General features: G+C 40.2%; 1 protein-coding gene across 11 annotated transcripts in view; it reads left to right on the forward strand.

The window, feature by feature from the left end:
* The window catches only part of LOC100114432 (nuclear factor of activated T-cells 5), a 65,168-nt gene that overhangs the window by 12,512 nt on the left and 28,742 nt on the right, over positions 1-23,914 (forward strand). For 3 of the 11 annotated variants that reach the window (XM_031929360.1, XM_031929362.1, XM_032599058.1), the window contains exon 1: positions 21,163-21,757. The exons of 3 other annotated variants lie outside the window; for them this stretch is intronic. In XM_031929360.1, coding sequence (XP_031785220.1) covers positions 21,610-21,757 — 148 coding nt within the window. In that variant the 5' untranslated portion in view covers positions 21,163-21,609. Of the gene's footprint in view, positions 1-21,162; positions 21,758-23,914 lie in introns of those variants that run through there. 5 more of the 11 variants (XM_031929365.2, XM_032599060.1, XM_031929361.2 and 2 more) reach the window with 2 other exon arrangements.

Consider the following 23,914-nt stretch of genomic DNA (forward strand, 5'->3'; position numbering starts at 1 on the left):
AGGCTTCTTCGACTTGGCACCACAGTAAGTTTGGAGTGACCGGTCATTGACGCGCCAGAGCTAAAGTCGAGGACGTTACTTCGCGCGACGCATAGCTGCATATTATGTACATGAGTATACATAACAAACGCGGAGCGTTCGATTTTCGTTTTCCAACCCCTTCGTTCTCTCTGCCCGATATGGAGTTTAAACGCGACGAGCGTAGGAAGCCTTTATTGTGGAAAATTGATCAACCGCGTTTTTTTGTCGGGAAGCCCGTACTGATAGTCACCGAGAAGGGAGAAGAAAATTCACGACGCTGTGTTGGTTTTTCAAACATTCGAGCAGCAGTTTCTAGCACTTCGAGATGAGTTGATACGCGACGTTCACGAGTAAAAAGATGTTTTAATGTTCTAAAGTATACAGTGCAAAGGTAAATGGCAATAACAATGCACAGTCGAGACAAAACTTCTGTTCTGAAGAACGCGCAACCACTTGACTTGTCATGTCATCAACGGCGCATCGAGCGGTGCAAATATTGTTTAATTGTTCGCGCACCGATCGAATCGCACGGTGGATCGCAAATAAAAATCAAGCGTGCCATCCAATGTTTACCAGCTTGCAGCAGAGGCTCATGATCTTCGATAACCTGCGCAAGCACTTGAAAGTTCATTCGTAGTTTGTTGATCGTCACGGTTCGACGCTTCTTCGGCGAGATACTCTTGTCAATAATGCTGCTGTTCTGCTATGGTGCACAATTCACTGCACTGATGCTTGCGTCTCCCGCCCCACAGGAGCAAGATAAGATTTCTTTTCTCAGATTCTTTCAGCGTATATATTATGCACGTACAAATAATCGCTCCCGATATATGCGCTCCGATAACGCGCAGGTTCTCCATTTATGTCTCGAGGCTTCGCATCATCATCATCTTCGGACTCGGGCTACTTTGAACATTTCAGTCTGATATTTTAATTGAGTAACAAGTATTTCACCTCCTCATATGTAAAATAAATAAGACTCGTTTTTTCTCTACTATAGAAACGTTCGCGCATATTGACTGCGCATCTCATCACTATAACCTCGCAGATTATAAAAAAATGAAATTCGTCAGCGACGACCAATTCCATCAGTTTATAACCGCAATCTCAAGGCGAAACTCGAATTTCCCGCTCGGATGCGCACTCTTAGAGACTCTCGCGGCGCGCGACAGATCAAGATTGTCGTTTCGCATCTGCTCTCCGAGCGCTCTCGCTTCTCTCCTTATCAGAGCGGCTTGGTATGTACATTATACGTTGAGAACCACGGGGCGCCGCGATAGCAGGCCGTCCACCTAGAGATAAGATGAGCCACGGCCTCTGGATGTGTGTAGTGTGCGCCAGAGAACAGGAGACGATTCCTTCGTACATACTGCCATACTCGACGATGACGATGACGAGTTCTTGTATTCTTCTCCGTAATTCAACGACTGCTTCAACAGTTCCTCGAGATAGCAGCGCCGCGGCGCCACATTGTCAAGATTTATTTTCGCTCTTGTGCTTGCGGAATGCCTAAGCCCCGGCATTTTATTTGCTGTTTGATCGGCGATAATTAGGCTAGACAAACGCCTCGCGAAGCCCGAGGTGACTATACACAAACGGTATCCGCCGATGCTGCGACAGTCCCGCAGCCGTATGGAAATTGATTTAACTCGTTTGTATGAATGTCAAGTTTCTAAATTTATTCGAATAAAAGGGAATTTGAAATCACGTGCCGACGCTGCCGATGGGCCTACGTGACTTTTTCACGGGAAGAAAAATTTCTCTCTCTTTCCCTCTCTCGCGGGCGCGCGCGCTCTCCGCGTAAGACTGTTCGGGCCCACACGCATTGCCCAATCCGTACTTGAAGACTCGACAAAAACTGCGCAGTTAGCGCGTACGCATATAGGCAGCTGCGTCGTTAACGATTTTCCACCTTAATATGCATGTGCGTGGAAAGCCATTAATAATAAATTCTTGACGTGAAACTTCTTGTGGAATACTCTCCGGGGTAATAATGGACATGGCTTTCGTTCGCTCGCACCTTCTAGAAGCTGTTCTACGGAGCCCGGTGCTTCGCGGAATTCGGGAGAATGTGACAAATGGGGCGGTTCGTCGATCGAACCCGCTGAAACATAACGAGCGGCTTAATCTAGTAGAAAGCGTCGCTTAAAAATTAACGAGCCCGGCTCCCTGCACCGCCCTTTCGAAAGACGTATGTAGGCCGTCGATTTTCACAAAAGCGCGCCTCGCGCGCCCGATCTTCGCGGCCGATTACCACGGCGACGAGTTTCCCTCGTTATTATCAGCCGGCCAATCGGCGCATCGAGCACTTTCATCGGCTATTTTCGTGGAAATCCATTACTTCAGAAGTACAATTAAGTTATACACGTATGCATGTATATATAGTATAATAAGCGAGCGTATGTGCCGTACGCATTCGCTTAATCTAGGTTAGCACACAGAGCCGAGACTCTCTTGTTTTCCTTATAGAAGACATATTAGATAGATACAAGCGAGATAAGATATGGGAAAGAAAAGCAGATGTATGCGGCAGAAGCGCTGAATTGACAAAGTAAACATTGTAAAATGACGATAAACTACTCAAACTTATGCACTACAGGCTTACGTCTCTGCTTCTAAAATTTTGCAACGAGCACACATTTCCCTTGCAAGCGATCGCTACGACTATATTTGTACAATCTCTCTTCTTATTCCTCGCTTTATATGGTATAATCGTTCCATTATAGTGCCGCTTATAAATAGGCGTCCCAAATCGGAACGAACGAGAACATTAATTCTAGCCAAGATGCGACTTTATATCATTGCTTGATTTATATCGACCAACAATACTTCATAAAACGTCATTTCCAAAGCTTATGCAAGATTGACGATTATGAGCTAAGTCAAAAGCTACGACATTAATGTGTTTATGTAACACGCGAACGATTTTCGCGTTTTTCGTACCTATTAATAGGGACTAAAGTGACTCTTTTTTGACCGGCGGGCAAAAAAGTTATTTTAACGGGCAATAAAAACCTTTATTGCCCGCATATTCAAACAGCGGGCAATAATGGCCTTTATTGCCCGCAAAATTTTTTTTTTGTAATTTTAAAAAAAGTTGATTTTGATAAATTTGCATTATTTATTATTAAATAAAAAATGTACAAACTGTTATGTTCTTGAACAATATATAATTTATAACTAAATATAACTTAACATTGTCGAAATTTCTTATTTTTTTCATTAAAACCCTTTACATAATACTTTATTTGATTTTTTTTCCAATTTTCCCATTATAAATTCGGTACTGTTATAATCAATTATTTATTTACAAAAGAAAACAAAAATGAATTTGACTTTTATATAATGTTTGATCAAGACAAGAGCACGGTTGCCGTGTTAAAAAATAGTCACATCAGTGCCTCTTAACACGTACGAAAAAACGCGAAAATACGTCCGCGCGTTACATAAAATATGGTGTGCACCAAGGGCTAAGTGGGCTTTTTGGCCTCGTGGATTTTGCAGTACTCGTCTGCGGCTCGTAAACGCCCTCGCCTTCGGCTCGGGCTAACTCGCCTTGACTCGTACTGCAAAATCCACATTCGGCCTAAAGAAGCCCACTTTACGCCCTTGGTACACAATATACTATTTTGTAAGCTTCATTTTCTCGCCTTATTGTTAGAACACTCCACGCGATCGACCAAATATCTATATAAATATAGATAAAATTTATAAAAATATTTTTCTCGCATGCGTTGCTCTCGCTGCGAATTTATATACTCCACTCGTTGGTATTTCAATCTAGAATCGAAATCGCACATGCTGTGCTTAAGAGCAGCCAAAGAGCGCGCTCAGTTATAATAATGAGGCGAATTGAAAACGCCAACTGCTCTAGGAAAAAGCCGAAAAGGGGATCTGTTTGTTGATGTTGCCGTCGCTGCTCATCCATATAGTATACATATAGCGCTGAGCTTTTTAGCACTTGGCTCGATGGCGACGACTCGTTTGGACGGCTTACCCCCCCCCCCCTCTCAATCTCTCTCGCTCTGCATCTCCTCGCCCCTCTTTATACCCTCATTTTCATTATGAATGCGTCAGAGGCGCCGCATAGCTTGCCAATCCGCTATATAGCCGTGCAATTACGCATGTCTGCGTTACCTTCTCCCTCTCTTCTGTCTGCACTTAGGTGCATGCATGAGCACGTTTGCATGGGCGTGTGTGCGAGCGCGCGCGTTTTATCCACTGGCTGCGCGGGATGCGGACACGACTGGATATCTGGGGCATTCCATGCTTTAAGTTTATTTCTGAGGGAGTACCGTTTTTTTCTTCAAGAAAAGTACTTTTCGTAACACCAGCACTATTTTCGCGTTTTTTCGACCTATTTAGCGGGACTAAAGTAACTTTATTCAGACCGGCGGGCAAAACGAAATTTTAGTGGGTAAAAAAAAAATTGAAAAATAATTCGCCTTGACTCGTACTGCAAACTCCACACTCGGCCTAAAAAAGCCCAGCGCTTATACACGCTGTATCGTAAGGTACGACTTTTGCCACTTATCGAATAAATCAACTAATGAAATCGCTTTATTCATTAAGGCTTTACAACTCTGGTCGTAAATGGGCGGTTATAGGGGCATTGTGCTTTGAGGTTGAAGTTCTCAAATTTATATCGTCGTTTTTAGATATCTTATATACCGCTTCAAGAAAGTGCCTTTCATTGCGTTACTTTTTGTTTCTAAAATTCGTACGTACAAATCGTCTGAAAATGTTTGCTTCCTGCCTAGAAAGCTTTGTAATAGTAATTTTTGGAGTTTGTCTAAAAAAAGTGTGTTTTGAAGTATTTTGAGTCGAAAAATAGTGTTTTTGGAAAATGTCCGTATGCATGTATGTGTGTGAGTGTGTGTGCGTATGTATACACCTGAATCTCAGCTTATACTAAGTGGATTTTAAGCCACCGAGTCTCATTTTCTTTGTTTTTACTGTAACATGGTGAGAAAAAGTCCGTTTTTACATTTTTTTAACTCGTTTCTTTATAGCGATTTTTTAGTTTTGAGAGTTCAGTTTTTTCTGATAAAGTTATCGAAAATAATCAATTAAAGTAAATTGCTTGCTATGTACCTCAAAGAGAATAAAATGACCTATCTTTTTAGTCCATTATTGAAATTGTTTATACTCGAAAACTAAATGTCGAACCTTCTCAAAATTCATATGATAATAGAAGATCATTAGAACTAAACGCCATACAGCACTATGATCCTTTTATTTGGGCTGTTTACAAAAATAATTAGTTTCGAAGATTAAGGTTCAAAATTTGGTTTATATAGCACAGTGTGACTTGAATCCGCGTTTAAGGGCCTGTCGTAGCGAACTTAACTGATTGTGACCTCACCTCGTGCCGTAGTTCTCTTATTTGCTTTTAATATACTTCAAATGAACGAAAATCAAATTGTTGATTGTTCCTTATCGTGTAAGTGACCTCGTAACACAGAGTTTTTAGCGATTTAATTATTAAAAAACTTTATATCATGAAATATTGTTCGAGAAAATGACGGTCATCTTACTGATTGTCACTTTCATCGGCGCCTTCACCTCGCGCCGTAGTTCTCATTGTTTGTCTAAATTACACATTAGTGTACATAGTAAAGCGCTCGTAAATGTACAATTTTATAATACGCATCTCGGAACACCGCGTTTATGTGCGATAAATATAAGATTATATACTTATTATTTATGATCTAAAATATTTTTGAGGTTAGGGAAAAGAAGAACATTTCGACCAATCAGCGTTGCTTTGACATACCCTTAAGTCACGCCTATCCGTGACCTAAGTGGTCCATTATTGCACCGTGTATATCCTGTATTCGAGCTAACCTGACGCTGCAATAATGGACTGCTTATAGATCACGGATCGGCGTGTCAGACGGATTTAAGCAGCTGTGCTATAAAATTGTATACGATACTCGTGACCTAAGCAATCCATTAGTGCACGGCGTTATATCACCCTCGCTGCGCTCGGGCGCTAATACACGCCGTGCAATGATCGGCTACTTAGGTCACACGTATCGTAATATACTGTTTTCACCCTATATACTCTGTTAAACTGAAAACTCTATCATTTTTATCTCAGCTTCTAAAACATGAATTCTAATTTACCTATAGGCTCGTTTTTTCTTTTTCTCTTTTTATATTAATTCATGAAAAACAAAATTTTTAGTCTTGCATGTGTGTTTATTTCATCGCGATATTTCATTTAACATCTATTGATCAATTATAACTATGTGAGCAAGAGAGAGAGGGAGAGGGAGAGAAACTTATACAAATTATGAGTAATTTCATTGATTCTACCCCGAGAAATAGATCAAATACTAAAAAAAACATGCTTTTCTGTCTTACACGATAACTGAAAATTGTTCCTACTCGCCCGCTTATGTGCAGCACGTGTTAATTAATTTTATCCATCAAACAGAAAAGTAAAAAAGCTGTATGTAATTATGTATGGAGCAAAAAAAAAAAAATTTGATATCAAAGCAATACACTATGTTGAAGGAAGCTACGTGCCAAAGAATTGGCAGCGGTTTTTCAGAAGATCAAAGCTATGAATAGTACATTATGATACGTGTGACTTAAATGGTTCTTTTTTACACGGCGCAGTTAGCACCCGAGCGTAGCGAGGGCACTAAGCGCCGTGTAAAACTGAATCATTTAAGTCAAGAGTATCGTATACAATTTTATAGCACAGACTGCTAAAATCCACAAGTCTCGCCTATTCGTGACTAAAGTAGTCCTTGTTTGCACCGTGAGGTTAGCGCACGAGCGTAGCGAGTGACTAACAGCGGATTTTAGCCACACTGTTCTATAAACAAAGTTTTTCGGTGCTTCATCCCGACGATCGAAAAAAAGCGGACAAAGGAAGCAATTTGGTGGTCATGTTATAGTATTACTATTTTGGACGGGTATATTGTTGAATTTAACCAAAATAAAGTTGGCAATCGATGCTTAATAGATCAAAAAGTTCATGAAAATCTTTATACGATATCTTTTTTTAAAATCCTTATGAATTTTTCTCAAGCGGGCGGTTTATTTTCAACCATTCTGGGTTTAAATTTTCAAATTTAATTTCATTTATTGATCACAGCTGTTCTTGACTTTCGTATATACATACATGTATACCTATAGTATGTATACATTAGTTTTTCGAATAAATATGATGGGAATAGCTTATTGAACATAATTCAATTTTGTCTTACTCTACAGTCTTGTTAGAAAAAGCAGACTTGCCTTAACGCTACAGGCCATTAATCGTAATCTTGATTCTCGCGTGAACTCTCTATAAAACAAAATCCATACGATATAATATTGTCTGTCTAGAAAACGCTTTTCATACTCTACCTAGGTTCACCTCAATTGGAACACTCTAGATTCAACGCACACGTCTTCAAATCTTTTTTTGTGGTGACGTCAGACTTCGATTTTTCTCATTCCTCTTTTATCCAGATGGATAGGCCGCAGCGCTGCGAAATTCCGCCGCGCGATTGCTTCTCTCCGCGGCGGTCAGGTTCTGCGCGTGGGCGATGGAAGATCCGAGGATCTGCGTAACGCGGGAGAATGAAAATCAAACGCTTAAGGTAGGATTTCTTTCGCTTGTATTGCGGATCCAGGAACGGATACACAGCTGTCGCGAAAAAGTTGAGAATGTTTCTGGTTAGTCGGCGGGAAAGCCCGCGGTGTTGCTTACGCGCCGCAGCGACTTTTTCTTCTTCTAATTATTCGTCGTGATTTTATTAAAAGCAAAGGTGAGAGTGCTGCCAGTGTGCCTATCAATCAGCTTAATGTCCTTATAGGAAATGTCCACTTTACTCGTCGCGCCGCAACCATCGACGACGTCCTAGATGAATGAGAAAGTGCACGTATATAGCACTCCAGAATGAAGTGCGCAGAACCAACACGAATCCTCCACGCGGAGCACCGTGAAAACGCCAGAGCAGCTCTCTCACCCATATAAGAGCGCAACCGGTCGCGCGCACGTTAAACTGGAACGGCGCGCCCATCCTTGGACTTCAATGGAAAAGTTCATTCAACATCGTTAAACCCGCTCTGTTTCTCTCCCGCGCGTCGATCGCGCCGCGTGTAATTGCCCATAGGGAAATAAGACTAAAAGGGCGGGAATTGAAGGACGAGAGGTGGCAAAAAAATGAGAAAGGAAGGAGAAAGCACTCTCGATCACTCGATTAAATGATTAAATAACGCGCGGCTTTTCGGTTCGTTGGCTTGGGAATAAGTGGCTTTTTCGCGAATTCGATTATCGCGAGAAGTCGAGGAGCAGTGGTGTGGGCATATTTTAAACCTCGCATTTTACACGTAAATCTATGGAAAAGAGGAGCGCGAAAGTATTGAAAAGTCGTCGTTTTCTCGCATTCGCCCTTTAACGAGGGACTCTTTCGGTCCCAAGAACGTTTCATGGCTTCGAACAACCGAAAAACGAAAATGAAATATATCGTCCATCAGAGAAAGAGAACTGATGACAGAGGTGAAAGTCAAAGAAGAAAAAAACAGAGCGAGTCGAAAGAAAAGCGAAGGGTATGATCTCGCGCAGGCTTACGTGGTTACGAATCGAATACATAAGTTACCCAGAGTTTTCTGCGACTTATTTACTGCTTTTTTGTCTTTAACGCAATAATGATATGAGTTCTCGTTACGCGGCGCGTAATTATATACTCCATGCGCTTTTTTTCTTTTTTTGTTCAAAAGTAAATGCTGCACGTGATTTTTATACAAGACCTCACAAAGTTATACGCGGAATTCCATCCAAGGATCAATTGTTAGAAGATATTATTGATTCCATATAATAAAATGCTGTCATAATGTATGGGTAGTCTTGTGGGATTTTTCTCGCTGAATATCTATAAATCCTAGGAATAACGCTGATTTAATCAAGTAATGAAGTCACCGCTACGATTAGGCCGGTTTTATTGCGGTTTTAAATAAATATTTGCAAAATCGAATGCGGCTTGAGTATAATATATCTCGCACTCGCGAGTGATTAAATATTTCGATGCGAGATAGTTCTGCCTGTCTGATCAAAACAAGCGAGCCTGGTGTTACCACTGGAAACCCCGAATTATTATCGCTTACAGTAATTTTTAAAAGAATATGTATTGCTCTAAATTAATAACATCCTTTACGAGCTCATGTATAGGCTGAAGTCCAATACAGTCATGCATCGGAGAAGCAGCATCAAATATAGCTGGGAAGCCAATGTGTTTGCGCACTCTCTCCGTATAAAATAGTGAAATTTCACTGATTATTAGTGCATATGCGTTAATTTATACAGTGAAAAGTATGCAACTGCCAAATAGTGACTATTCACTGAATGAATTAGTGCAATGGTAACTGCTTAAATCAGTGAAAATGTCGTATTTTAAATCGTTTAGAAATGTACACTGTGAAACAAAAAAATTAATTTCTTTCTTTGTTTAATTTATTTTAAACTTATTATTATAAATTTGTATTAATTTAGTATGAAAATTATATTATTTAGAAACAAAGAAATGAAATTAAATTTCTTGTCGGCGGCGGGAATCGATCCTTTTATTTGTTTAAAGATTTTTATTTTTGCTTATTATTGAACATATTATAATGGTTAGGCGCAAACAAAACACAAAATAAAAGCCTATATGCTAAGTTGAGAATAACGTATGGTTCAGATGGAACAGCTCGCGTTTTAGCAATGACGTGTTTCCCTAATATTTAAAATTATCTTAAGTTTAGAAGCTGTGGTCCCTGGTTGCTTTACAATGTTTTGCTATAATAGTGCAGGTAAAAAATTGTTGTAAAAAAAAACCTGCGATCTTTTTAGTGGCGGGAATCGATCCTGGGTCATCAGCATGGTAGTCGTGCGTGCTATCCGTTTACCTAAACTGAACTATTACGTTCAAAATTTCATATCTGATATATTAAGTACTTCAACATGTACAAACTAAAATTAATAATAAATAACGCCAATCCATAAATAATAGCATAGTATATCTCGAGCTTTGGTTTTTATGAGCAGCACATAGTAGGAAAGCAAGCGGAGGTGATAATTTTTCATCTAAAAACAAAACCTCAAATCCACCTACCCTATAAGCACCGAGAGCTCTTTAATTAGAGGTTATATTTTCGAACGATTGCTTTACGAATAAATAAATGCCTGAAGTATGCAGCTATCTAGTACGCTACATAGTTTTTCGTGTCTAGGTGTTCGGGGTCGGCGATGACGGACTCTAGGAAGTGCGCTCCGTAAATTTTTGTAAAAGGCTCATTTGTACACGTCATTCTCTTTATGGAGTTGTAGGAAATACGCATAGTTTCGAAAACAAAAAACGAATTACTAACCTCAAACTTAAAAAATCTTTTAATTGATTACTCGAATGGAAATTCGATGTTCGAGCCCCATATATAGGGCGAAAATTTTGTCCTTTTCTCTCGAAAAGCCTCCCTTTACGAGATATCGACGAAGAATGCAATCCGAACCTCAAAATTGAAAAATCTGACTATACTACTTGAATGGAAATTCGATATTCGAGCCCCTTGTATGGGGCGAAAATTTAGTCCGTTTTTCACGAAAAGCCTCCCTTTACGAGATATCGATGAAAAACGACCCTCTGGACATCATCTATTTGCGATTCGTAATCTTACTTTCTCCTGGTCAAGGATCAGTTTCGAGAGAACTCCCTTAATAAATATTATATTCTTGCCCTCGCTTTCCCCCAATGTTCAAAGTTATAAACACAAATTTTTTTCCTATTAAAACTTTGCTGCAGGGGGTGAATGGGGTATGTGGATTTAAGAGTTTCAGTTTTAGGATCGCTCCTCTCATTTGTTCACTGTTGAATAAGTGAATCAGATTCACTTATTCAAAAGTAAAATTTTCACTTGACAAAATAGTATTTATGTTAGCGTTTCACTGATTAGAATAGTCATATTTTCACTGTTCTAAAAGTTAAACCGAATTTTGGTGTCAAAATAGTGATTTTTTCACTATTTCAGCAGTGAAAAATGCGTTCACTACATAAATAGTGAACATTTTCACTGTTTTACATGGAGAGAGCACTATTATAGTTTGACTTGATTCGCGGTTACACATCGGAAAATCGTCGTCAGTATCATACCGCACTATTGCGGACTTGTTTATTTAACAATCAACCTTGGCTGTTTAGTGTCATCGTTCGAGAAGCTAAACTCGTATATTTTCGCTCGACAATTCGATTACTAGGCCTATACGCACGCTCTATCTCTTATCGACTGTATAACCTATTAGATCCATTGTTCCTGTGCCGTCCAGGGTCGGATACTCTGAATATTCAAAAATCGTGATCTCCTTTGTAGAATTCACACAGACAGCGGCGCGACGGCGGAAAGACCAATGACGCATACGTAATCGCGACTATGCACGCTCTTATTTTCATCGCGATCGGCCAGCAATCACAGCGAAATCGTTATGTGAACATTTCTATACTATTATATAAAAAAATTTTAAGTATTTTTGATTCCTTGCAACATTCTGAATTAGAGAGCTTATATACAGTAGGGTGCGAATATAAAATGGCGTTTGTTATGTTTACGATGTTTAAGAAATAAATTTTTTTAATTTATCAAACATGACAGTACTGAAAGTGTACCTTAAAAGATTTTGATGTTAGACGGCTTTCTTGTACTTACTTTTTCTTATAAATATGCATCAGACTAGTTTCCCTGAACGCAAGTGTCAAGGTTTCTACGAAAGAGAAGTAAAGGCAGACAAAATAAGATGAAGTACGCTTGATTCATCGCTTTGGAGCAATGTCAGGGATTAGCATTTCATTGATTCATAAATTTATATAATCCGTACTTTTAGCTGAAAAGTCTCGTTTTATAATCTCCATGCACAGTACAAAAGAAGAAAGCTGGCCATGTAGCACGAGGTAAAACTTGTGAATCTTTATAGGACTTATAGGACCGGTATCGCGTTATCCTTTCAAACAAAACGGCTATAGGAGAAAAACTGCCGACAGCGCCGTTGACGTCACAATTGACCGTAGGAATTATGCGGCATTACCCGCACGCTAATTACACGTCTGCTCACTCGCAGATCCGCGTGTGTAATGTATATATGTGCGATGTGCATGGACGATGTTTTTGTGCGGCTCGTTTGATTTTATTCTGCATCTGTCTATTCATCTTTGAGAGATCTTTTTTTTTATTGTGTCGCCCGAGCTGCTTTTTGTTTTTCTGCGCTCATCCGCTACATGTCAAGGTACTTTTTTTCAAGCGCTTAAAAAATGTTGAGCGGTGAAATAAAATAAGATTTTAGTCAGAGAACATGCATGAAAAACATGTCGCTAGATGGCATTTGAATAGTGTCCCAATTATAAAGTGATTCTCATAATTTGATAAAACTGCGCTTATCTTGAAACCCGAAGTTATAATTTGACTTCAAGACCTGCTAACAATGCTGCGATGTAAACAGGATATGAATAATGCCGCGATTTTTTCTATCGGCTTTGCACCTGCAATCAATTAATTTCTCCGATACAGGTTGTGTCATCAAATGCATCCTAGTAGGTTAGTTTTGAAACGTGTTTTGCAGCGCTGATGACGATTACTGTTCGCTTCTTTTTTCCATGATTGCAATTTCGACTTTTAAGCATTGGCAATTTAAATCATAATAAAGTTTGAAGTAATTTGCATTCTTGAGTCCAAGGCATTGCGGAAGGATTGTGCATGTGTCTTTCGTGTGTGCAATTGAAAAAGCCATAATCAGAACGTCCATGAAAAGATCACAAAACGTTGACACTTGCAACCGCGGTGAAAGAGTAAAAGGTGAAAAAGAAACCATTGCACGTAAGAATGAGCAGTCGTCCTTGATGGCTTCAGTGTATGCATGCGGTATTTTCGTGAATCATTTTAATTTTTTTTTATTTTCATAAAAATGCAGCATTTTTGTTTACGTTTTTTCTTATTTGTCGCTAAATATCATGCAACTGCTAGACGAGAATTTTGAAGGCCTTTACTAGTATTATAGTCAAATTTTAAGACATTTCAAGCATGTAATCTCTGCATTACGAATAATGCCGCGATTACATTCCGAGTTGATGCCCGTTTAAGAGGTCGGCCAGATGTCGCAACACACGAAATTATTCGTTCTACAGTTGAAAATCTGGTACGCAAAGATCATGAAGTGACGTGCAAACAACTTCGTGACGTCTGCTCATACTTATCTGCCCATTCTATATATAAATGTATAATAATTTCATGCCTTGTCCTAAGCTTCCGTTTACTATAAAAATCTCAATACATAATAAGAGGTAAAAAATGCGCATTTTGCAAAGAATCGAAAAAGCCATGATATAATTATAAAAGCCATGCTCGAACGCAATTCGCAATTCGAGCGCAATTCAGATTTCGGACGCATCTCAAGATGAGCGGGCACCGATTAATTAAAAGAGCTGCAAACACCTGCTAAGTGCGCTTCGAACTCAATTCGATTAGATACAGACGAGAGAGCGCAGCGTATAGCGTTATGTCAATCGGCCACGTTTTTTGCACAAGGCTCATCAAATATTTTGGATTTTATCTGCTGACCTGACACGACCTGTCTGCTCGCTCGTCCCACAGACTAGTCGAACTATATCTGGTCAGTATTTCTTCTTCTCTCTCTCCTGGATGGCCGCGCTCGTGTGCGACGACGATCAAACGTTTCTTCGCGCATGAATTATTCACCCTAATTAACAGCCGATTTAACTAGGTTACGAATCAGTCGATTTTTTTTGCTTGCCACTTAGAATCAGAAATAACGAGCAGTTAGCATTCTGTGATAATTTCGATACCGTAGTGATGGTGCCGCGAGACGCAGTGGTGTAATTTCGCGTCGAAGCAGTGCATGGTGTTTTCAAACATGGCGTTTTACTATCTGCACTTTTGGATGTTCGGCCGACAACCCGTCGCAATCGTTCAGTGCACCAGTACACTGTTATGAATTTATTGCACATGCTAGAAGAAGGTAGACAGTTTGGCGACCTAATCAGTTTATATTTTAAATTATAGTACTTTATTCGTCCAAAAGGACGTTAATAATACGAGCGAAGTAATAACATGGATTCGAACTTTATTAGTTACAAGTGAAACGATCACTTGTTTTTGTCGGCTCTGCTTGCAAATTCTGACGGCCTTTTTATATCCGTATCGGTAAATAAATCGGTGGACCTTTGACCCCTCGTCTGAGCATATTTATTTTGCACTCGTTGCTACGAAGCCGGCAGACGGCATCGCAAGGGTTTTGGCATTGAAGGATCCAAGCCGAAATCTTCGATCGGTAAAAATGAACGGTACACGCGCTGCCACGTAATATCGCACCCACATAGTGCCACCGGCACGCGTATGTTCTATCTGCGTCGTATAGCGAGAGAATAAAAAATCGAGCACAAAAAGAGAATGCTCGCGCGCGTTATCTGGTATCGCGGCTATGTAAAAGACGAGTGAAAAAGCGCGGTCCACGAAGTACACCGAGAGGGAACGAGCTCCGCGGCGCGATCGGCAACAACGAGGTGACGACAGATCATTTATTAATTGACAACGACGCGTGTACGCGCAAGCGAACTACGGTGGCCTCGAGAATTCGCGGGAATCGACGGAGCGTTTGTTGCCATGACGATACTATTGTAGCCGGCTCTGATCGGATGCAGTCTTCGCGCGTATTTGCTGTACAGTCAATGCAAACTTTCGATTTTCGCAATCCTCGAATAAAAAAATAAATAAATAAATGAATAACAGTCGTATTCAATGAGGGCTTTGGATGCTGGGTATGCGATATTTCGGTTGGTTCTCCTTTTATAAGACTATTATCGAGGAATGCAGTTCTTACCACCAGATACCGCTATTTACACAACATTTGCGCTCGGAAATTTTAACGTTTTCGAGTGAAAACGGGAGGTAAAAATGTTTTTTCAAGGGGATTTGGTTGTAGCAACTAATTCAATAAGGACTCGCTTATCTTTGGGTTTTAATCACGTAAACACGCGCGAAAAAGGTGATTACTCGAGCGATTATTATTATTATCATCTTAATATAGAGCAATCAAAATGTGACATTGGTTTTATATTATTTCGGACACTGAACCGTAGTCGAATTTCGATGATACAATATTAATAAGTCAGTCGAGCACACATAGTAAAGTTTTCAGAACTCCTACACCTGTTCTTATATTGCCTGATTATTTTTATTCGTGATACATGACACAGTATTAACACTGATGTCTCATTCAAAATGCGACATTTGGATTCGTCGAGATCTTGAATAAGTCATCATCAAGGACAACAAATATTGTGAAAGCGTCGAACCGTTTAAAAAAATGAAAAAAAAAAATAATAATAAGTCTGTGTGATAAAGAGGGCATTGATCAAGAAACACGTAGGTAACTCACATTGCCAAACGAACCTGGCATGGCTGAGGCGGAATAAAATAAAATGCAACTGAAAATACTCGAGTATATTTATTCGAAGCATTTTATGTTATACACGTACATGCGGATCTAGATGACCGCACCGTAAAAATCACGTTCCAAAATCGCGGCCTTTCGCTTTCATGCATTTGCAACAAAAGAGCGAAAATTTTGCTCTCTCGGGCATCGAACAAGTCTATGTATAATAGTAAAGTCTGGCTAGGAACCGCGGTCGCTCGTCTCGGTTTCCCGGCAAAAGATTTTTTTCGATTATATATATATATATATATATATATATATATATATATATATATATATATATAGACATCAGCAAATGGAACAATGGACAAATGGACAATTAGAAGGTGTTACCTGTGTCACAATGTAGCACAAGCGACTATTTCCACAGTTAGATGTAGTAAAAGTTAAGATTTGATTCTCTGCGCTGAGAAAAATCGACAGAGCAGAGATTACTATACGCCATAGTAATTTGAAATATGGTAGTAATCACAAAATTTATAGTAAATGCAACAATATTTTAGTAATTGTTACTATATTATTTTAGTAATATTCTCGGCCTTTTTCGTCAGGTCGATTTTACAACTTTTATAGTCAGGTTTACTATAAATTGTCTAGTTATATTTTTTATTAGAGCAAGTACAGCGTACTAAATGATTTAGTATTTTTTACTACAAAAATTGTAATAGGTACTTAATATTTATAGTCAATATCCATATTCAAATACCTATTCTACTTTTTTTGGTTTAGGCGAGAATTTACTAAAGATACCATAATACAAAAAATAACCATAGAAATTCAACTAAAATATGCGCTTTCAATACACAAGTATTAATTTTATGCTCGTAACACCAATGACAAAGAATTTTATAGCAGCTGTTTTTTAAATGTATAATGTAATATATAGACTGCCAGCTTATCATAATACTTTGGGCATACAATGTATTTAAAGTTATCCTATTATATTAATTCTATAAATACCATTAATGTATATGTATAATTAATTTTTATTCATTCCATAATGTGTAGAAACTCATTTATGATGTTTAGAATTCAATATTTCTATAGTCCTTTAAAACGTTTTACAAAAATATGTTAGTAAAACTAACTATTCGAATGAAGTAAATTTGACTATTCGGATATAGTAAAAAAATCATCGATTGCAAACCGATTTTTTCAAAAATTTTACTATAAATTTAAGAGTAATAATTGCTATAAAATATTGTTGTATACCTATGTTGCTAGAGTTTATAGTCAAATTCTGGCAATGGTTACTGTTGGAAATATCAGGAATATGCGTTGAGTGTATGATAATATAAAATACTTTATTGGTTAACAATTATTAGAATATGTGTACAAGAGTAAGTGTAAATATCAATGAAGACTGTATGACTGCTGCTTGACTGTATACATAGGTATATAGATGCTGTAGGAAACTATAGTCTGTGTGTCCTTCCCTTGATATGCGCTTAGCTGCTGTTCTGCCCGAACTGAAGCGCTGCTGCTTCAACTAGACTGACGCTGGCGTGGGTGTCATAAATCCCAGGTATAGTAGACCTTTCGGTTTGGGCCTCTCTGTATATCTGTATCTGAGTGTACCTGTGTGTACCTGTGTATATCTGTGTGTATTTGTGCGTACACATTATTGGCGAATTCCAATAACAGTTACCATATATTTTTCTCGGTGTGCATGAATAAGACAACCTACGATATAAACCACAACGTAGTTGCCCTCGCCGTAATGTAGTTATCTACTTATTATTTTACAAAGTTTGAAATTTACATAAACCGATATCACAAAGAATAAATTAATACCAGTAATTCATAACCGTTTTCATATAAAATATTGACACGAACACTTCAAACTTGAATAATGTTGTATGTTCATAAATACTATAAGAAATTGCGTGAGATAGTTTTGAAATAATTAATGATAAGAGGCCCGCTTAAATCGAAGCCTCCGAAGCAGCTGAGCCTCGCAAACTTTCTTGCTGCCATAAGTATTCGGCCGCGTTCAATTTTGCGGATGCCTGCGATGGGCGACCCGTTGTATACACAGCACAATACTCCTATTTATAGGAGTCCGCCTCTCCTCCTTCTGATCTCACAGCAACGTCATCTTCCCTCTCCGACGTAAGTCTCCTTCTTTCTCACCCACGTAATCGCCGGCCCGGGGCCAACGACCATGTTTACAAATATATTGCAATTGGAATCGAGAGCCCGAGCCGTCTCTGAAGGACGTATGCGAGAGAGAGAGAGAGAGAGAGAGAGAGAGAGAGAGAGAGAGAGAGAACGCGCGGAAGGAGAAGAGCGAGAGTAGGGGTGTGAGCACGAAGAGGAAGGGGGAGGATAAACAAGGGTATGGTTGAGGATGAAAGCTCGAGCGTGTATATATTGCTCTGATAGAGAAGCCGGAAAATCAATAAGCGAGTAAGATGGGAGGGATGAGCTGGGGAGGAACTGCAATTAAGGAGCGAACCTTTCTCAAGGGCTTCGCGATAACGAATTTCGAAAAGCTCTCGGAAATCACGCTGAGCTGTTCGAATGTTTTAATTTCAATCTGCAAGAAGTTGTATGATCGCGCGCAGCTTCTTTCAGAAGCGCCAGCGTACTCGTATAGTACAGCGCTGGTGAAAGAATTTACGGGAAGTCTGTCTTGATATGTTTGAATCCGATACCTGTTACAAAATCAATGGACGCGTACGGCTCCTACTTTTTTCTTCGCAACAATTCCATCTCCGATGCATTCCATTCTTACAATGGATTTTTATCTTGCGCTCGGTCAATGAAATATTTTTACCGGAGAGCATGGACGATAACTGGAATAATAATAATGAGCAATCGGTTTGAGGGCACGTTTGAGAGTACGCGCACAACGCGGCGAGCGAGTCGATACGCTGCACGAAAGACAGAAGAGACAGATCGAGGCGTCCTTGAAAAATGCATAAAGGCCGCCGATTGACATAGGGCTCGGAAGCTCGGAACCCTGCACTATATTAATTAACGATATCAAACTCCTCCTTGGCTGTTTTCAAAATCGATGCTAAGATTTGCACTTTGCAGTGCGTTCACTCGCTCGAAGTGGCTGGGGGGAAAAGTCAAAGGAGCGAATAAACGCGAGCCAGCACGAGAGGAGCGCATGATCGAGAGCGCAGTGACCCGCACACTCGCGCGCAGCTCGGATAAGACCTTTGCGCGCAAACAAGCTCGAGTGAATATGTAGGAAATCTAAAAAGAGGGACGTAAATACAGAGCCGAGAGGGGGCGGGAGCGGGAGTGGGGAGTCTCGGAGGCCTGACACATAATACGCGCGCTCTGTACTGTTTACATTATTAACGAACGGCGATATAGCGAATGGCTCACCTTCGACCTGGGGACCGGTGCGGCGCGAGAAATAAGTATACACGAACGAAATAAGTGTCAACTGCGCGGGCTCGAGATTTTCGTTATGAAAATTCATCGGGTCACCTGCTCGCGACACTCGTCATCGCATTAAATAGCGAACGGATCGTAGCCGGCATTACTATGTTTCTATGCCTATACTCATATAAGTATAGGTCAAGAACGTAACTAGTCGTACATTCAGCTCTCGTATATGAGCTGTTGTCAGTCACGACTACACTTTTGTGGGCGACGCCTGCAGGCCATAGTCGAGCGCCATGCAAATTTAAAAGCTGCTTCAGGAAGGAAGAACGCTCGCGCATTCAACAAGTGATCCGTTATATTATCGTCTCGGTTATCGCGTACAGACGCTTATACGCTATTCATAAAATCCAGATCTATAAACTGCAAATTACGCTATAATAAACTTGTGTCCGCGTGCGAGTTCTGCTGCTCCGCGATAAATAAATTTTGAGCCCACGTTGCATGTACCAATCATAACGCACCGGGTGACTATAATTGACGATATTAATCGGGTCGTCTTTTGATTATTTTATATTTCAGCTGCCGCGATTTATTTGATACAGATGACTGACGTTATAGGACACCCCTGTTTGGCAGAAGAATTAATGAAGATTCGAAGGCACGATAGGTGTATGTGAGCGATGATTCCGAGAAAATCTCACACTTTTCTGCACTCGACGCGTCAATTCGAGTAGTAAACATATCGTCGTTGTCAACGCGATTAGCGAGTGTTTTCAAGCGCGCGCACGTGATCCATCGAGTAAGAGTTTTTTGCTGAAAAAAGCGATACGCGCTTTATAAATAAAACCAGCGCTAATGCGTGATGTAACCTCGCCGAGTATGGGATGTAATAGCGCATCGTTAGGGTGCGTCCACAATTGAGCGTATACGTTAGTGTTTACAAGGGGTTTACGTAGAACATAACGTTTTGGGCAGTACTGCCAATGTAGCAGACTGCAGTTGAAACGAAGGAACACACCTGCTCAAAATTTAACCTATAACAATGTTTAAATTTAAATTGTATGGTAATAAATTGTAAAATTCTTTTTTCAAATAAAATTATAAAATGTTGTAAGAGAATGTATTATAATAAATTAGTTTCTGATTAAAAAAAAAGATCTACCACTGTCTCAAAAAAGGAAAGGAGAATAAAAAATAACGCACATTTCCAAATGAAAATTTTATTATTATAATTAGTTAAATAGCATAGGCAATGATTGTATGATTATGTTCTTCATTGTATAAGTAAGCGATTAATAGCTTCAAACTGAAAGACGAATCATACGTATTTTATTTTAAAATAACTTGAAATTTTGTCCAGCAAATAGTTTATAATTAATTGAACATAGTTTTGACATTAAATTTGGTTTACAATATATTGCTTCAATCTTCAGAAAAGCCATTTTGAATTGATGTCTTGCAAATAAGTATCGATGGGCAGTTTTGTTTAATTGTTCTCTATGACTCTTTACTATTCGATATTCTTGATGATAAAAACTTGGGCTAAGTTGTATAAAACATGCTCTAATCTAAACATAATCATACAATCATTGCCTATGCTACTTAACTAATTATAATAATAAAAGTTTCATTTGGAAATGTGCGTTATTTTTTATTCTCCTTTCCTTTTTTGAGACAGTGGTAGACCTTTTTTTAATCAGAAACTAATTTATTATAATATATTCTCTTACAAAATTTTATAATTTTATTTGAAAAAAGAATTTTACAATTTATTATCATACAATTCAAATTTAAACATTTTTATAGGTTAAATTTTGAGTAGGTGTGTTCCTTTGTTTCAACTGCAGTTTGCTACAGTGGATTGGCAGTACTGCCCAAAACGTTATGTTCTACGTAAACCCCTTGTAAACCCTAACGTATACGCTCAATTGTGGACGCACCCTTAGATACAGAAATTAAAGAAAGCGTGTGCTCGACTTACGCTTGCGTTTCATGTATGTATGAAACACGAGAGTAATAATCCTGCCCGCGAGCGAGCGAGAGCGACAAGAGATCGGTTTATCTTGCCCGTTCGATGAGTACAATACTCGAGCCTCTCGCAGCCGAGCACATCTGCAGCAGGTAATTAGCGTCTCGGGCCGATTGGTTTGTACCTCGGGCTCGGTGGGGGGGGGGAGGGGGGGGGCAGTCTACCTCGATAACCGCATACGTCAGCTGCGACGCGCTGCCTGTTATACGACGACGTCGCCGACTGTGAGCTACTCTCACGCCGCTGGTGGGGGAATATTTACTCGAGCCGCTCTCGGCGTGTCACTATCCGACGACGTCCTCGCGCGGCAGTCTCCCCCGCGCCTCGCTTCGGGCTCGTACGTAAACCCAAGTATAGCGAAGGGTACCTAAGCATACCAACGACTTTTACTCGTGTACTAGTGCGCGCGCCGTTCAACGAGAATCAACGACCGACGACTACTGGAGGCAGCTTTCTCGCGTGCGCGTGTACCCAGTGCAAGACATGAAGCGGCGAAAAAGTGTTTAGAGGACTGTTTCGAGCCATTCAACCCTGTAACTGACGCGAGCGTTTGGGATTTCGTATAGAAAACGACAAGAGAGAGGTTCCAGCGGTGCGCGATTCGGCGGACCATGTAAAGAGTGCGCGCGACGGACAGGTTGTCGGTGCACGCGCTCTCACTCTCTCTCTCTCTCTCTCTCTCTCTCTCTCTCTCTCTCTCTCTCGTGAGCTGAAAGAGCCTTGGCCTGCGCTTGGGGCATTTTGAATGGCACCCGATCTGGAGAAGAAGAGAGAGCCGAGGCGGGCAGCTGGTGTCGTAGTGCATTCGGAGAACGCGAGGACCGACGACACGGGAGGCATGCAACTGTTGCAGCGATGCTCCAGCAGCTTCTTCGGGGACTACTATCGGCACGGTAATTTCTTCTTTCCCGATCTCAATTAGCGACCCGGTTCGCCGAATTTCGATTCTTGTCTCGCGAGCGCATGCTTCTCGGAAGCTCGTCCTTACCGACCGAGCGCGCTGGCGCCGACTCGATTCCCGTCGCTTTTCCTCGCTCGGCACGCGGTATACGCGGACATGCGGTTATTGATGAAATTCATCGATTACTGATTGACAAGCTCGATATGGCCGCTCGATACAACAAACTTACGACTATAATATCTCCCTCTGCGCTTATCTTCGCTTGAAAAGCTGCACTCGCGTACTTTTGAACTTCGAGCCAGCTTCGCGTTGGAAATGCAGCGTTGCGTCGAATCGATTGTCCGCGGGACGATGATAAACATTCCAGCGCGCAGTGTACGATCCTTTGTTCGACGCGGAGAATAATACCGACACCTATATAACTTGTCGAAGATTATATTATAATAAGGCGAGATTAATGCTCTTAACTTCAGGTCGGTTCGACGTTCCACGTTGCTCTCTTAGTCATCATCTGTCGCTCATTTATAAAAAGCCGACTTTTTTGAGTTTCCAATCTGGGATCACAATACGAAAGCGTATATGTATACGCTGCTGGGAACTTATCGCGCATTTTCGCAAACTGATGTTGCTCCCACCGACGACTAATTGTCAGTTATAAGAAGCCTTCAAAAATTACGGGCTCGAAAAAGAATGAGCGATATCCGAGCGAGCGTTGGTTAAGAACACGATGACAATTAACCCAGTTATATATTTCGTTCTTTACATTGGGATAAGCTCAAGCTCGAGAACTTGATAAGGGTACACACGCAGTGACAGCGGATGTGCTCGCTCGTTTCAATTTTCTAGCTTTCACGCGCGAGAAGAACGATAAATCATGCGAGCGGTTCACGACGCGGGGATGAGCGATTACGTGATGCGGCGACGCTGCGCGGGAACAGCGCCGCAGCCGCCGTGGGTATGATACATTGAAAACGGCCTTTTCCGAGATTTTTTTTTACAACGCCTCGTGCACCGCTGTACTTTTCATCGCAATTCCACAGCTTTAATAGGGTTGACGAGTTTACACGCGTTATGTAATCTCGGTAGAACGCGCAGGCAGATTATTTCACACTACACTCTACGCAGCAGCTGAATGATTTCTGTACGTAGACTCGTAGACGTTCCGGGAGCAATTACCCTTGCAATTACGCGGGGAAATTTAGATAAATATAGCGATTGCAAGGCTTCATTGACTTTGAAATAACAGCGCGATCGTCATTCGCGAAATACTCTTCTTCGAATATATCATCGATGTTATATAATAATCCGTCTCGCGCGCGAGAAGTACATAGAAGCTATAAATGAATCCGAACGTTTTCACGATCAACCGAAAAGTATACAATGCGTTAAGTATGCCATCGCTGTTGCTTAAAAATAAAAATATACCGCCGAGTTATTTCGGTACCAGAGATTTACAAAATTCGAAGTAAAAGCACAACTACTAATAGAACGCCCGCTGCATTAGAATTATCTTTTTCGCAAACTAGGTGGTGCGTGAATTATACAGAAAGCTAATAAATTATATTATCGTTTCTTCTTCAATAATCTATAACAGATACTCGTCGTATCGTACGAATTACGAGCAATCGTCGATTATTGTCCAAACACTCGTGAAAAAAAGTAAATAAACGCGCTGCATGCAGAGAGGCTTCCGATGCAGCAGTCGCGCGGTGACGTTTCTTCAAGCAGTTCAAAAGCTGCACTTGTCTCTTCGCGTCTCATGAGCGATTCGCCGAAAAAAAAGAGGAACCGTGCGTAAATCAGTATCCCTATATAAAAAAGTCATGACCGGATGAAGTGAAGCCAAGAATGCGTCAATATGATTGGCTCATGTAGTGCGCATGCGTCAAAAGTATCGTTAGAATTTTTTGATTTCTAAAATTAATTCTAATATTAAAAATGTAATATAATACTATAATACATATCAAATTATAATTTGTGTATTTATAATATTCTAGAGACATTCTACTCTCGAGACATAACCTTAAAATTTTAAAAGGAAGTTGGCGACGAAACCGCGACAATTTTGAAATTTATATGAGCGCGAAATGAAACATATATTGTAAAGTTTGATATATTTCCGTGATAGAAAACAAATATTAAAAATATC

This window comes from Nasonia vitripennis, chromosome 4 (assembly GCF_009193385.2).
Source record: "Nasonia vitripennis strain AsymCx chromosome 4, Nvit_psr_1.1, whole genome shotgun sequence".
Classification (NCBI taxonomy): domain Eukaryota; kingdom Metazoa; phylum Arthropoda; class Insecta; order Hymenoptera; family Pteromalidae; genus Nasonia; species Nasonia vitripennis.